The sequence below is a fragment of the Candoia aspera genome, chromosome 7, assembly GCF_035149785.1.
Source record: "Candoia aspera isolate rCanAsp1 chromosome 7, rCanAsp1.hap2, whole genome shotgun sequence".
In the NCBI taxonomy this organism is placed as follows: Eukaryota; Metazoa; Chordata; class Lepidosauria; order Squamata; family Boidae; genus Candoia; species Candoia aspera.
The window spans coordinates 9,407,594-9,424,146 of record NC_086159.1 but is presented as its reverse complement, the minus strand read 5'-3'; the positions used below and the strand labels follow the sequence as shown (position 1 = coordinate 9,424,146).

Genomic DNA, 16,553 nt, shown 5'->3' with positions numbered 1-16,553 from the left:
GAAGCACAGGGTCTGTTGTATGAACACAGCCATAGAATGAGTTCTTGTCTGAAGGCTACCTGAAAATGGAGGATTGTAAAACAGGCATACTGTAATTTGGTGCAGATTAGATCCATCTCATCTACATGTTCTGCATCTGCTTCCAGCAGGGACTTCCAAATTGTTGCTTGCTGGTGTGTAACCTTCTATGGACAGCAATGGCCGACACTGCAAGAATCTTTTCCGCAAAACACAGCAAAGACAAGGATGATTTTGCACTGCTGCCTGATTGCTCGTCCTTAAACTTTTCTTCAGGACGCACCACTTCTGCTACAAGTTTGGACTGAACATTAGATTGTTCTCTTGTATCTTACTGGACCCCTCACTGATTCTAAACCAGCAGGTAAAGGAAAAGTACCCGATTTAGATCTCTTGTTACATGCCTTTTTATTTCCTAAAGGCATTCCTTGACTCTGCTGACCATATCAACTGGCTGCTCTCAAGATAACAGAAGTGCACCAGAAGCAAAAGATCAGGTCAAGAAGTCAGGGAACAGGGCTATAAACCTCCTAGCATTCTAGGAAATGCATCAGGTGATACTGCGTCCTTGGATTTGCTGGTTTTTCCCACTACTGTGGATCTGCACCAATTCATTAACGATTTGTCTCCAGTGAAATAATAAAACAGATACTTTAAAGCTTCCTGTCAGCAAAAAAGGATCAAAACAGGTCACTGTCTATGGTCTCAGAGAAGAATGTGCAACATCAGGAGGAGAAGTGTTGGCAAAGGGGAAGGCTGAGCTCAGAAATGTAGAGTGTGTAGATCAGCAGCTAATGAGCTGGAACATCCCATCCTGGCCCTCATTAACAGCTACCCAAGCAATTCAGTCAGGAGTCTTATCATTACTTGGTGGCCCATAAACCTTTAAAGATGTAGCACCTGTCCTCCTGCCAGAATCTGCCCTCCTTAAACTCAGGAAAGGAAATGATAGGACTCTGGCCAGTCTGCATCACTGCCCTGCCTCTGGAACTCATGCCTTTCACCACTCCCCAATTATTATCTGCAACTTCAGGCCACCAAGAAGTTGATGCCCCCCGACTGAACAGGTGACAGGATTTAATCTGTGCTACTCAGTTTAGAGCAGTGTTTCTCAATCTCAGCAACTTTAAGATGTATGGACTTCAACTCCCAGAATTCCCCAGCCAGCTGTGCTGGCTGGGGAATTCTGGGAGTTGAAGTCCATACATCTTAAAGTTGCTGAGATTGGATCCTCTAAGCCAGTTGTTTCTCAATCTAGAGCAACAGCAGAAAGTAAAGCTTGTTGTAGAGAAAACACTTCTTGAACATACAACCAAGAATCTATATTCCTACCTGACAGGAGACTTCAGTGCTTAGAAGACGCCCTCTTGCAAAAAATTAAGTTCCATCTGATGTCCACCCGTGGTCATCAATTCCTTATATAATGGCATGGCCCTGTAGCCAGAGACCTACAGCTGCCTAAAACAAAGCCCCCAAGCCTTTTTCCTACTGCTTCTATTTTTGCAGAAGTTACTTTTGCCTAAATGATCAGGCTGCAGAAAAAAAAAAGTCGGGGAACAGGGCTGTAAACGTTTTAGCATTCTAGGAAACGTGTCAGGCGACACTGTGTCCTTGGATTTGCTGGTTTTTCCCACTACTGTGGGTCTGCGTCAATTCATTAACGATTTTGTCTCCAGCGAAATAGTAAAACAGATACTTTAAAGCTTCCTGTCAGCATTCTTTGGATTCTGGAAATGTCAAAAGGCATGCAGGGGACAGATGGGAAAAGTCACAACAGCAGAATGAATGAATCAGAACTCCATCTCCCAGAGCGGGCGCTTGGAGGTGACTTCCTAGCTTGATCGCCCCAGGTTTTTTCCAGCCGAATGCACCTTTTCCATTAAAAGGAAGATGTGCTCTGCAAATTCTCGGACTGCACCACGACCACCGTTACATTTACAAATGTAGCTGGCTGCTTTCTGTGCAGCTGGACAGCCATCAGCAGGGACAGCACTCATGCTGGCTTTTTTCAGACCCTCCACATCTGAGTCTTCATTTCCTGCAGTGGCAGAGAGAGGAAAAAAGCATCATCAGTAGGTGATCCCAAGCTTTTCATTGGGTAAACTTGTTGGCAGCATTTCCAAGGTAGCTGAATAGAATTTAAGGCAGAATTGCAAACTAAAGGCCCAGCCTCTAAGAGCCTTGGATGCAAACATCCCTGAGGCATTCCAAAAGCTGCTGACGTGTGATTTTGAATGTGACAAAGATTATTAAATATATATGGAACAGTTCTAGATTTTTTTACTTGAATTTACAAGAAACCAAATTTGAGGTTCATTCCGATTCCACCCACTTCTTTTGCAACCTGCTTTCCAGAGCACACCCTGTATACTCTGCAACCTCTCTGCCTTCCCACACTTCCTTCCATTAAATCTGAAGAAAAGGCATTAAGCAGGCCTTCCTCCCACTAGACTTTTTCAGACTGGGAAGAGAGGGCAGCCAAGGGAGCTTCAAAGAGATGGAGAGAGGCAGAACAGAAAACGCCACCACAATTATTACTCTCTACTACCTCCAACAATTAGATAAGCTCAAAAACCATCCCCAAAGGAAATGCTAACGCGCCCTGAGAATAAAGCAGAGGAATGGAAACCTCTTCCACAGAGGAAGACAGCTTTTGAGAAACTGCCAGCCGAGCTTTATTCAATAAGACAGCATGAACATTTGGAAAGGGCCTAACCTAAGTACGCAACTTCTTTCCAGCACAATCCCATGTCCTTCCGCCATTTTTCCACAACATGCAGCTTGTCTGTCACCCCGACTTCCAGGGTGCAGCCCAACTTCATGGCGAAGAGCATCTTGGTGGAACACTCCCTCTCGGAGATCAGCCGCACCTGGTCAAATGAAACGTTGTTAGGATTACAGCCATGGAAGGGCAGGAAACAAGATGCCTATGCTTCAGAGAATGTCTCCCACTGAAATCCTATTTTAGAAGGAAACACCAGCTGCAGGGAATGATATGCATCCAACTGTCTTTACTGCATACAGCAGGCTCCATCAGCAGACGAGCCAACCTGGGGAACCCCCTCCTGGATCAGATCAGGCCAAAAATCTTTCCAGTATAACCCAAATCCTGTTTCCATCACAACCAACCTCAAGCATCATATAAAGGTAATTTCTTTTCCCCACTGTTGTTACTCAACACTCCAGCCCTACTGCTTTCAATGACTTTACTCTACATCTCTACAATAAGTAAGCCCTGAAGGCCTGGCTCTTCCTGCAGGGCCTGAGTTAGGAAGTCCGATGGGCCCCATTTGGGAATATGGGAAGTTGAGGATTGTTTTTTATTACTGTCTCTGGAGTCTACTGTTTATCTCTTGTTTTTGTTTTGTTTTTTTCTTTTTGGTATGGAGTTTATAGTTTTCCATTAGTTACCTATAGTAAAGGTAAAGGTTTCCCTTGACGTAAAGTCCAGTTGTGTCCGACTCTAGGGGGCGGTGCTCATCTCCGTTTCTAAGCCTTGGAGCCGGCGTTGTCATAGACACTTCCGGGTCATGTGGCCAGCATGACGACTCGGAACGCCGTTACCTTCCCGCCGAAGCGGTACCTATTGATCTACTCACATTTGCATGTTTTCGAACTGCTAGGTTGGCAGGAGCTGGGACGAGCAACGGGAGCTCACCCCGCCACGCGGTTTCGAACCGCCGACCTTCCCATCAGCAGCTCAGCGGTTTAACCCGCAGCGCCACCGCGTCCCTTAGTTACCTATACATAGCTGAATATATTATATTGCTTTAAAAGCCTAAACATTGCTATTAAATTCTGAGTTAAGAATGAATATCAAGAAGTTTTTCCTATTGTTTTCAATACTGTACCCTGCCCAGAGTCTTTAGAAATTTTACTAATTTTACTAATATCATTTACTTGTAAATGGTATTAAATTTAGATCAAAACCTGCCATGGCTTCCAAGAGAATTTGCCCCACATGATTCTGTAGGGCAACTTGCCAGATATAATCAGAGACTGCTTATTCTCCATATCAACGAATTCTCGTGTACCCTAACTAGAATGTACCCATTCTAATCATGTAGGCAAATGTTATACAAAGTACTCAATCATGCCAAAGAACTTCCTGCATGTAGATAGTTGATCCCCCTCCCCCAAAAGATGGTTAGAGTTTCCCGACCCGCTACCCCCAATTTTGTTCTCATTCCAGATACCGTTTTAGTTTTAAATCCTACTTCTAGCTTGTCATCAATACAGTTCAAATGGCAACCTCTGCTGTAGGAAGCCCTGAGGACGAGGAAGACTCCACCATCGTCACCAGGAAGACTACTACAGAGTGCCCTACACGGAGCTACCCTTGAAGAATACTTAGAAGCTGCAATCAGTGCAGAATACAGCTGCCAGCGTGCAGGTGGGTGTGGACCATTTCAGTCAAGTAACACCCATACTGGAGATGCGCCACTGGCTTCTGATAGAGTTCCAGATAAAGTTCAGAGTGTTAGTTTTCATCTTTAAAGCTCCTAGGTAGCTGCAGGTCCAGCCTCTCTAGGTGGACCCATTCCATCCAGTATGCTCCTCCTGACTGGGGATGCTGAATGTCCCCCTTATGAGAGAGATGTGCAATTTTTTTGTGGGTAACCCCCACCTTGTCAAAAAGTCCTACCTAGAAGTCAGGCTGACACCAACCTTGGCATCCTTCTGGAAAGCTGTCAAAGTAGGGTCATTCCGCAGAGTTTTGGAAAGTTAGCATCGCTCAAGGTTGGGTTGGCCAGGCGGGTATTTGTAGTGGTGATTGTATTTATCTTGCTTTATTATTTTCTTTTATGGTTTTACTTGCATCTTCTTAAATGTTTTATTGTAAACCACAAGATTCAGCAGTATACACATATAAAAATAACTAAATAAACCAAAAACTTGGGGATCCAACAAATTTTTTCCACACGGGACCCAGACCTGATTAATTCAGCACTATACTAAGAGATTCCACTGTGGTCTTCCATGTCCAAGTTCTCATGACTGTAAGCTCCCTGCTGACAAACCCATAAAGGATCAGGCTAACCCCATGTGGCCCTATTAGGATGCTGGTCTGGGATAAGGGAATACCCAGTCATACACATTATTCTGCGGTGTGCTTCCAGCACAACAAATCAGAGCATTGACCTGAGAGAACAGTGAACTGGTGGCACAATCTCTTCCAGTCTCAAACTGCACTATGGTGATAATTTTGATCAACTTTAGTTGCAAGCAACTAAACACTTTTGACAGTGCAAGAATGCATTACAGAGATGTGTTTCAAGCACAGACTCTCTTTTTTCTGCTAGAGCAGATGGGGAAAGGCATCCAACCAGGATAATTAAGCTTTGCTAAGTCCCTTCTTCTCAGAGTCCTTGTAATGCCTAGCCTCCATGCTCTCAAGCACTGGCAACATGCTTTGACATTTCTGACTACAACCATTAAAACTAGAAGCCTACCTTCTTTACGATGAAAGGCAAGACATTTTGTGGCATCCCTTCCCTGAAAATCCATCCCAAAGGACAAGAGTTAAGATGTACCTCTACACCTCTTTTCTGAAGCTGACTAATTCCAACAGCATCCCTGACATCATATGAAACAATCTCTTTTCCATCTTCAGAGATGTAGATGTGACCAGTGGTGAGGCATCCATCAATGGTACAAACCAGAAGCTTCACCTCCTTTAAGGTCTCTTTCCCAAAGTAGCCATATCTGGAAACATGGATGCAACAATCATAGAAAAGAGGGGAGGAACTGTGTTTACATACATTGCATTCTACATACAAGAAGAAGGCTGGAAAGACAAGAGAAAAGAGAAAAAAATGCATAGTTCCCATTGAGGAGCTAAATTTGCCTATGGGCTGATTTCAGGTGAACTCACTTTTTGACTTCAGGTTGTACCCCTAATAATGGAATTATCTTCTATAGAAACACGGACAAGCTGATTACAGGAAGAAAAATATCAGCCTAGCTTTTTATCCAACACTTCATTTTCTACACAGAGGCAATTTTTGTATGGAAAGAGCTATCATGTACAAAATGAATTGATGCCAAACTAGAAGGATGATTTTTGATTCTGGAGTAGGATATCCTGACTGGGATGCCCAATCCCCATTTTTGCACAAATCCAGTGAATGAATGCTGGTTCTGATTCTGGAGTGTTAAATAGGGATCAAAAGAGGAATTCCAGATCATAAATTAAATAAACCAAAAACGGGTCTCTTGCATTTGTTTAGTTATTTAAATTAGTCGGAGGAGTCAAGTGGAAATAACAAAGCAGCATGGGGGTGCTGGATCCAACCCTCTAGTAGGCACTGGATACCAAAGAGGGAACTTCAGTCCAGAAGAAGATGCATGGTATACAGAATAGTGCATGAGAAAGGTAACAAGAAAGGAAACAGATGAAACAGTTTAGTTTCTGGAATATAGTTTAAGACTAACACACCTAAAACCTTCAAGGCTGATTAGTTCCAATCACCACCAACGCGGGGACCTTTCACACAATACCTGGGTGCATTTCAACAAGAGCTAATGATCTCCAAGTTCCAGGGAAATCAATGAAAATTCAGAAAGCCCCAACCCAGCCACTCTTTGGTGCTTTCTATGAGAATCAGCTGCAATTCATTTTGGCTCTCCCGTCTCCTTCAGTTTTCAGGGGCATCCATAAAAATGTGTTGGTAGAGCAACACATATTCTGCAGCCTACTAGTTTTATTACATGTTGGAAAAGCCAATGTGGTGTAGTGGTTCACATATGTTACTAAGATCAGGGAGACCCAAGTTCTAGTCCATCCTCAGTCATGGAATCTCACTGGGTGACCTTGGACCAGTCCTTCTCTCTGTCCTACACGCCAAACAAGATTGTTACTGTGGACACAACATTGGAGTAGAGTGTTATGTACATTGCCTTGAACCCTTGGAAGAATAAAAAACATGAATCTAACAACTAAAGTAAGACTAATATTTATTTTGGGATACACCCCTCTCTTCAACCTATACAGGGACCTGTTCTGGAACAAGGGTACCTCTTTGTCCTGCTGATGGTACATCCCAGCACCACAGGATTTTCTCAGAAGGGGAGAACATCACAGTAACCAACCGAGAAAATCAGTGTTTTCTGTCTTTACCTTAGGACCCGCTGCTCTGCGATAGGCCAGTCTATGTCAACATCTATGTCCACACTGTGCTCAGCTCGCATTTCGTAATATGCCATTTTCCCGCCCTAAGTGAAAATGAAACTGTGTGTCAGCCAACCTTGCCAACACTGGAGGGCACATCCTGCATGCTGGGCAGGGTTTCCACAAGGGTTATCCATGCACACAAGTCTACAGAGAAGAGACAGAAATTGCATTCCAGCCATTCTACAGGAAAGTCTCCTTTTTCATTTTTGAAGGGAGGAACTTTATCTATCTATCTATCTATTATATTTAGTCACCGCCCATCTCATTCAGAGAGTGAGAATGAATGGAATGAAAAAGCTGTGACCAGCTAAAAACTCTGACATTATGAAAGACTGACATTATACCTCATTAACTTCTAGATACAGCATGGAGTTAAGACTCAGATTATACATTTGTCATATGATCTTCTATTCCAGTCAAAAAGAAAAAAAAAGACATAGCCAGTCAGGAAATGTCATAAACTGGGAGAGGGGTATAATTTAAAAACTCCCCTAGCAGATATTTTGTTCTGAGGCTTCCCTACTACTTCTCCCTCCTAGACTGGGAAGCGTTTAGATTTTCTACTAAAGACGTCTTCCTTCAAGCTTCTACCCTAGGAAAAACAGAAAAGAAGGTGCTTTGATCTTCCTGCCCTAAATCCAGAAGTCCAGAACTTAACAAACCTTGTGCCAATTCCTACATGTAAGTGGTAACGATGGAACCATGTGGTCTTACGAATGGGAAAGGTTTTAATGAAAAAATTCTTTTTAAACCAAAGAATCCAGTTTAAACAAAGGAAGGCAATAATCATGCAGACAAAATTCCAAATAATTGACTATGGTTAGCCTAGTTCAACTATTTCCTTATTACTTCCTTAAATAAAATCTTGGATTTTAACACATGTTCAGGGCTCACTGCAGTAAGAATGGGCAGAGAAAGATCATCTGGGCTTCCTGCCTGGATGTTGCTCGGCAGGCCCTCTTTACTCCCTCCCTCCTTCCTTTTTACAGAATATAGAGTATAAATGAAAACTACCCTCTTCAGAAAGACTGCCTTGTCCAATAAAGCAAAATGAAGCCATTTCTGATATTTTGGCTCTAGCTAAGAAACAACAAATTATCTAGCTGCTGAACCCACCTCCTTAACAGCTCTGGGTGGAATAATAAAAACAGCTTAATTCATACCAGTTGTGCTTCTGCATCAAAAAAAAAGTATAGGAAAGTCTTTTTAGAAAAACAAAATATAATTCTATCTACTCTGGCCTCCCAGCTGGGGTGAATTTACCTACTGCTTTAGATGGCATAGCTGTGTCATGCTACAACTAGGAATGTGGAATAGGGAGACAATCTGGACAGCAATTCAAGGGAAGTGGGATTGCAAATCTCCCCTCTTCCTCTTCTATTTCCTGATTTAAAAAGCACCCTAACAGCAATCTGCCTTTGAAGGTGCAACAAACAGCTCATTAAGCAGCAAATAGCCCCTTGCAGGAGGATCTTAAGAAAATTGAGGAAGAAAGACCCACCAATCCAGCCTGTCCCTAAACTGGAACTATTAAAGGAGAGCCAATCAGCATCAAATGAACTGAGTAACTTCTTCACAAACCCAACTCAGAAGTGCTCTAGCAAAGGAAGGAAAAACAGGATTGGTTCAACGCTGTACCCACCTGCAAATACCCCTTTTCAATTAAGCGCCTTTTGGCAAAGTAAAATGATCCATTTTCATATAATTCACCATCCCAGTCCTGCCGTCGAGGACGTTTGGCGGGATTCAGATTTTGCGGGATAGTCACTTCAGAGGCTGTTAAAACAAAACAACAATGGGGTGGGGGTGGGGGTGGGTGGGAGAGAAGGATTCAATTTTATTGGAATTCTGAATGCCACCCTCATCTTTCAAAGGGAAGCGACACAGCTTACCAGCAGAGACATATACCTTGCTGGTAAAAAGTCCCTGGACCAATCTCTGGCCTTTCCAAATAAGAGCATTTCAGGCAGCAGGGGAAGATCCTTGCCCAAGTTCTTGGAGTGTTGCTACCAGTTGGAGTAGACTATACTGAAATGGTCTTGATTTACTGCTTGACAAATGTAAATAAGTTGCTACCTAAGACCTCCTGGGAAAGGTTAAATTCTGTGGCAGAAGACACACAGTTTGGAGGCAGATCACAAGAACCTAAAATTCTGCCTAGATTAATCAACAGTGCCGCCTTGTATAACCTTTTATTTCGGCCAGACTCAGCTCCTGACATCCAGATGAAAGAGTCTGATGCAAGAGCTAAGATATGCATCCACCCTATGGCACAGGGCCTGATTATTTGAGGAACTGCCTGCCTCCCATAGAATCTGCCTGACTGATTCAATCTGGCAGGGTTGATGCGCTCCAGGTTCCTTCTATTAAACAATGTAATCTGTCAGGACTCTGGAAGCGCTCCTTCTCTGTAGCAGCACCTGCCCTCTGGAATGAGGTTCCCCCCGAAGTCTGGATGGCCCCCACTCTGCTGCTGTTCAGAAGAGCCATGAAGACTGGTCCTTCACCCAGGCCTTTGGTGAGGGAGAGTTAGACTTCTCACCCCATTCCATCTGGTCTATTGCAATTGCCATCTTTTATCTTTTCTTGGTTTTATTGTAATTTGTTTGTTTGATTGTCATGAGCCGCTGGGCATTGGGAGTTGGGTGGCATACAAGTCAAATAAATAACACCACCACCACCATCAAACAACATCTGCCTATCCCAGGTCCTTGGGAAGGACTCGATAGGTGGATAAAAATGCCAAATCCAGTTCAAACATCTGGCTGACTGTATGACCATCATCACCATCATCATCATCATCAATCCAAGTCTCCTCTCAATGCAGAATACAGCTTACAACATCCCTGAGAGAGGGCTTAAGCACTTGCAGTGAAGTCGCTGTTTCCCATGGTGGTCTCTTTTGCCATGCAACAGCTCTTCCTGTTCAAGGTTGATGTGAATATGTACCTATCTGAGGTTTTTATAAGCAGTAATCCCCTGTCTGAGAGATGCCCATCATTTACCTCCTTTTTTAATTTCACTCCATCTGAACTGATGCCGCCGCACAACTGAAAAGACCGAGTCAAAGCCATCCTCACAGATCATTTTTACCACTTTGGTGAGGTCAGTGGGATGCAAACATGGGGAAGTTGCTTGGATATTTCCTACAACATCAACCTCTGGAGAAATGGGAGAAAAATATGAAGAGATAAGGAGTCTGTAGGTTGCAGTTTGGTTCAAACTATATCCTTAAAAAGTACTAGAAAAAGATAGATAGATAGATAGATAGATAGATAGATAGATAGATAGATAGATAGATAGACAGACAGACAGACAGACAGACAGACAGACAGACAGACACACACACACACACACAGACACACACACACACACACATGCACAGTATATATATAGGCAGACATTTAGGGAAAAATCCAAGCAGAATATTCTTATTACAATCTACATTTTTTAGAATCCTTACATTTATTCACTAGCATGGTCGTAGCAAATAGAATTCTATTTAGATAAATAAATAGCTAATATTGGATTTTTAGACTATCAATTTGGGGGCTTATTTAAAAAACTGAATTAAATGCCTTGAAATAGCAGGTCTGTATAAAACAGATGGCTTTTATAATCACAATGGTATTTCTTTGCCTCCATTATCTTTTGCTGAAATATGAGATCTTTCATAATGTAACTGGCTCCCTAATGCAATATTTTCCAACCTGGTATCTTCTAGATATGTCGCTGGTTGGAAATACGGCAGAGGCAGTCCAATACATCTGGAGAACACAAAGGTATATTCTGGTGCAGGTGTATTCCGCAACTTTTAATTAAGCCTAATAGAAAATATTTCCCATTGTTCTGGTTAAAATTAAACACAATGGCTATGTTCACAGAACATGCTCTGCTCAAACCAATAAACCATATTGTGGCTTAAGGCAACAGCCCATTCAGACAGTGCTACATTCCAGTTCCAACACTGGTTCTTAATGGGCGTTACACTTCTCCCAAAGGAGCAAGCCTGCATTTTGGGGTCCTCTTGAACTTCTGGTTCCTGCCAGAGCAACAGGTAGAGGCCATGCTTTTGCCCATACCGCTAGGACCTTATGATAGGAACCCATGCCCTTATCCGCTCATGGTTAGGCAACTATAATGCACTCTACATGGAGCTGCCCTTGAAGTGTTACAAATAGGCCTATCCCCTGCAATGTAATTAGGAATCTTTTAGGCAGCACCAGACTAAAGTCACTGAACACCACCCAACAATTCTAGAACACTACTGTACTGATAGATGTTTTAGAAGTTTTAATTTGGCAACCTGAGCATCTCACATTCACACTGTCAATCAGTCAGTCCATACATACCAAAGACCCTTCTTGTGCTGGTCAGGTGACAAAAAGGCAGGAGAAGTCCCCTTAGAGTGCTCTTCGAGATGAACCTTGATAGAGTGGTAAATGGGACTTCTGCTTTCTCTCCCCTCCAGCTGTCTTTTAAAAGCAATGCTGGATTACCTCAACTTGATTGCTGGCTTACCTCAGCGCGCCAGATCTGGTCGTGATCATTCGTCAAAATCTACAAGCTGTCCATCTGATCAAGATGCTCTGTTCCAGGACTCTTCCATGACCATAGAGAGTACAAGAATTTTATAAAAGAAAATGTTTTAACAATTCTTTCCTCTTCATAACATGGCTTGGAACATCTCTTATCTTGATACAGTCTTGCACAAACATACTTTTCAGGTTTCTTCTCCAGTGCAACCATTTAACCCTTTGTGGTCTGGCCATTAAATTACCCTATAACAGAAGATGACTCAGAAGCTTCAATTGGTCCAGAATGCGGGAACCCATCTGCTAATGGAGGAAGCAGGTTAGCAGTGTAACTCTGATGCTCCAGGCGCTGCAATGGCTCCTGACTTGTTCGAGGTCCAATTCAAATTGTTGTTATCATCTATAAAGCCCTATATGGCTCGGCTCCCAGGTTTTGTCCCATCCTGTGTGTCTTTTTCAGGGAGCGGATACTGAGAGTCTCCACCCTCTGTGAGGTGAAAGGGTTGAGGGCCCACTGATGCTCTTATCAGAACATCATCCCTCCTGAGGTATGTGGTGCCCCGTACTTTCTGGCCTGTAAAAGGCACTTAAAACCATCTTATTCTTCAGGATGTATGAACATTAATGGTGATACAGATGCCTTAAGATGGGTTTCTTATTCTGATTATTATTTTGTGTTGCATTTTATTTTATGGATATTTGAATATTGTAGTTTTCTGATATTGTAAACTTGAGTCCTTTAAGTAGGTTATATACAGATTTTTGTATCAATCAATCACTCAATCAATCAACCAATCAATCAAAGCATGCTAAAACAAGAGCCAGATTTCTCAAAATATACTAAACCACAAACTATCCAAACTGTTTTAGCTAGTCCAGGGTGTTATACCACCCAGGCATAGTACTCCAGGTGCAGGATAATAGTAGAAAAAAAAATAGGGAGGAATGAAATGAGCTGCAGTAGAATAAGACTTCCATTTCTGCTAACTAAAATGTCACAAACTCAGTAGTTCTCCACATCTTTTCTTTTTCTGAATGGATGTATGGATGTTAAACAGAATGAGGAGGAGAGTTGGGTCTTAAGCCATCGCTAAAAGGAATTGGACTACAATCTGTGTACATTTACTTAGGAGGAAACCCACTGAGTTCTACTGATATTTACTGGCTGCTGTACAATGTGCTTAGCTTCATCAGTACAAACCCAGGGTCTGTTTTTATATAATAGAGGAAGCTCAGCTGCATTTGTTTGTGGCTTAGTGTACTGTGGGAACTCAACCCAGTTGATTAGTTTATGGTTCAGGGTATCATGAGAAATCAGAAAAAGGGTTAATTCAAGCAGCTTAAGCATGTCTTGTGAACAGAATCCATTAAAAACAAAATTGCAGTTAATTACACGAATAACAAGTTAGCCTTAATAGATGCAGAACAGTTTTCAAATTGCACTACTGGGCAAACACTAATTGGTGTTTTCCCATTTGGGAAATTTAAATATTTAGCAGTACTCAGATCTGCCTTGATCACTAAGTGGAGCATAGATGTGGCAGGCAGAAGCAGTTTCACTACAGATTAAAATTACATTCAGTTAGTCAGTAAATAAGTAAGAAGGTAAAAAGAGGCTTATTCAAATCCACAGAATTACAGTTGAAAGACCTCCCAAAGCAATACTTTTTAAAAAATTTCTGGCAGTTTGCAAGCACCAACATACCCTCATGATACTGGAGAAACTCTGCAATGGTGTCCAAAGAGGTAGAGGAATCTTTAGATACTTCAGAGCTCCTCCGATGGACCTGAGCACCAAAATGCTTGGCAACTTTCTCAATTTCATCATGATCTGTAGAAACCCACACACTATGGGTAGACGAAAGGAGCAGCATTACTGTCTGTTAGAGAAGGCTGTCCTACAACATGACAAGCCTTAAGATATTAGGCAATCCTTTATCTCAATCATCCTTTTTTCCCCCCAATCTTTTGGAAAAGAGAATAGTAACCATTCTCTTCAACCACAGGCTTTCAGGAAAATCACTATGGCTTGGCCTCAATTTTCAGACCTGTAAAATAAGCACATAATACTGGCAAACAGAAAGGTTGTGCAGCACTTTAGATGTGGAGGCAAAAGAATGTCCCTGGAGGATATTGGGGCATACACCTAGCACCCATCTGCAATGCTGTAAAGCTGTTGCATTTTTTCCCCCAAACTGCAGTGTGATTCCAGAAAAAGACATGTTTAGTTTGGTGGGAGGCTGATTAGGTGGGCTGATTGGTCCTATCTTTCTGTCCACATGTGCTTTGAAACAGCTTTTTCCCTTCGATACTGAAGTGCTGCACAGCCTTAGCAAAAATTTAGTTTTCTGTTTTGCCTTCAAGTCCTCTTCAAGGAACCAGAAAAGGAAGATACTTCTATCTCAAAGAAAGAATCTGCAAACATGTGGTTTGGCTCCAGTTCCCTGTCAAACCACCCCTCTGAAATAAATGGAACCTCCTCCTAAATTAGGCAGCGTAACATGCAGCTTTTAAACGGCAATTCAGTCTCTTCCGAGTATTTATTTGTTTAAATAAGTAAATTTAATAAATGAACTGGAGTTGGGCGGCCCATAAATTTAAACAAATAAATAAATAATAAAGCAAATACAGGGTGTACCAAAAGTTAGGTCCCACAGACCTAAATAGAAATTACATTCAGCATTCAAACTGGTTGCCATTTTCTTTTAAACACTTCCTTGTTTGCCGCATGACTTCTGACCGTTCCTAAGCACAGTAACATTTTCTCTGGAAAAAATATTAATAAAACATATTGATTTGTTTTATCAATAATTAATAAAACAGATCATGATATATCCTGCTTTGATATATATCAAGGCACTGAAGGCCACAGGGACCATTCACTTTGGTTTTCAGCACCACATTCCTGAACACGGCATAATCTGAGCTATCTCTAGCAATCCTTGACATTTTAAAGATTTTAAGGATTTTAAAGTTTATCAGCTTAAGTCTAAGCATGTTTTTTGAAGATCTGTGGATGCTCATTCAACAGGCAACACCAATGCTGAAATGAAAACGACGATTTCTCAGCTTTGTTGCCTGTTTGCAACGTGACATGAAATTAACAACACTCTATCTCTGTATCCACATCTACTGTCCAGTCCTGGAAACTTTTGCAAGATATGTTAAAAAGCCACCCTCACCGTTTCTGGTTGGGATGAGAGAGCTTGCTATCCAATAATTATAAATTATAATTATAAAGTCCTGTATTATGTTTTACTATGACTGGTACGAAATTCCTAATGAATCAAATGCAACCCGGACGTTTCTGTTGGAGACAAAAGAATTGTTATTTCTTGGAAGGCGGGGCACAGAGAGGGGGGGGAATATTGACATTCGCGCACGCGCAGACCTCTGAAAGGCGCCGGAGTCGAGGACTGCCCTCAGGACCCAACCAAGCAGCGGAACGCCAGCCAGGAGCTTAATGTTCTTCAGCGGGATTCCTTTGCTGCCGCCTCGAGCCAGGACCAGCGCGGCTATGTGAGGGGACGACAGCTCGGCATCACCCGACGGCCAGGAAGAGGCGACAGCTAGCAAAGGAGAATCCCCGACGGTCGCAGCCATAGCTTTCTGAGGGGAGTAAACAGAACCACCCTGCCACGTTTAAGCCCCGCCCCTCGCGCAACCGCGCTGGCATGCCCGCCAAGAGAATGCCGGGAGGTGCAGTTTTAGGCGCAGAGCTTAACTTCCCCGCGGTCTCAAGGTTTCTGAGAAGGCGGTGGATGTCTTTTCTGCGCTTGCCGGGAAATGTAGTTTCATTCGCCGAGGGAAGTAAAGCCAAAAGGCATTCCAGTGGGATGTTGGGAAGTGTAGTTCAATGGGTGGACGAAGCCTAAAGCGGGCTCTGCTAGATGGGAGGCGAAAGCCGTTCCCCTCCAGATGGGATGGACTACAAATCCCAAGTGGCCGCTAGGTGCGATGGCTGTTGGAGTCCAATATGTCTGGAGAAAACTGTCTTGGGCTGCAAGAAGAACAGATCATTCAATATTTTATGAAGTAAAAAGAGAAGTGGAAGTTGGACTTCGGAGAAGCAAGATAGGAAGATTATTGATGCTTTTGAACTTTAGTGTTGGAGAAGGCTTCTGGGAATACTGTGAACAGCCAAGGAAACAAAGGCATGGATCATCAAACAAATCAATCCAGAGTTCTCACTTGAGGCACAAGTGACCAGGCTCAAATTATCCTACTTCAGGCACCTTATGCAAAGACATAGCTCTCTGGTCAAGTCTGTAATGCTGAGAAGGTGAAGGAAAGAGAAGAGGACCAGCAGCAGCAAAGTGGACAGATTCAGTTATAGTGGCGATGGGTGCACCATTGGAAGACCTGAAAGGCCAGGTTAGAGATAGATCATCATGGAGAAAATCTACCTATGATGTTCTACCTATGTGGTTGCTAAGTGTTGACACCAACTTGATGGCACATAATCAACCAACTTGAAGATCTAGCTCTCTTGAGAAGTCCATAATGTGGAAAAAGGTGAAAGAGAAGAGGACGACCATCAACTTGGTAGATGGACTCATTTAGAGCAGTGATGGATATAACATTGGAAGACCTGAAGGCCCAAGTTGGGGAGAAATCCTCCTGGAGGAAATCTACCTATATGGTCACTAAGAGTTGACATTGACTTGGTGGACATATAATTAGAAACAAGACAGCTCACTGGAAATACTAAAACCAAAACTAAAATATAGATATTTTGGACACATAATAAGAAAGTAAGAGTCATTGAAAAAGAGTCTGATGTTTGGTAGAATCAAAGGCAATTGAAAACAGACTGACAACACAAG

The 16,553-nt window shown here is 42.6% G+C and overlaps 1 protein-coding gene across 1 annotated transcript; it reads right to left on the bottom strand.

The window, feature by feature from the left end:
• Positions 1 to 1,231: 1,231 nt before the first annotated feature.
• CMAS (cytidine monophosphate N-acetylneuraminic acid synthetase) lies at positions 1,232 to 15,383 on the bottom strand. The gene is made up of 8 exons (XM_063308178.1): positions 15,119 to 15,383; positions 13,433 to 13,575; positions 10,198 to 10,353; positions 8,835 to 8,968; positions 7,139 to 7,233; positions 5,553 to 5,724; positions 2,735 to 2,888; positions 1,232 to 2,056 (listed from the first exon to the last, which is right to left on the bottom strand). The coding sequence occupies exons 1-8, from the start codon at positions 15,328 to 15,330 to the stop codon at positions 1,851 to 1,853; spliced, it is 1,272 nt and encodes a 423-aa protein (XP_063164248.1). The 5' UTR covers positions 15,331 to 15,383; the 3' UTR covers positions 1,232 to 1,850.
• Positions 15,384 to 16,553: the final 1,170 nt, after the last annotated feature.

Bases quoted from the DNA above. Each gene is read 5' to 3' on its own strand.
- CMAS (XM_063308178.1), bottom strand. From the start codon at position 15,330: ATGGCTGCGACCGTCGGGGATTCTCCTTTGCTAGCTGTCGCCTCTTCC. The intron at 13,576-15,118 runs GTCTGCGCGTGC...GTCTACCCATAG, and splicing joins GACTCCGGCGCCTTTCAGAG to TGTGTGGGTTTCTACAGATC. The intron at 2,057-2,734 runs GTTAGGCCCTTT...CTGCCACTGCAG, and splicing joins GAAAGAAGTTGCGTACTTAG to GAAATGAAGACTCAGATGTG.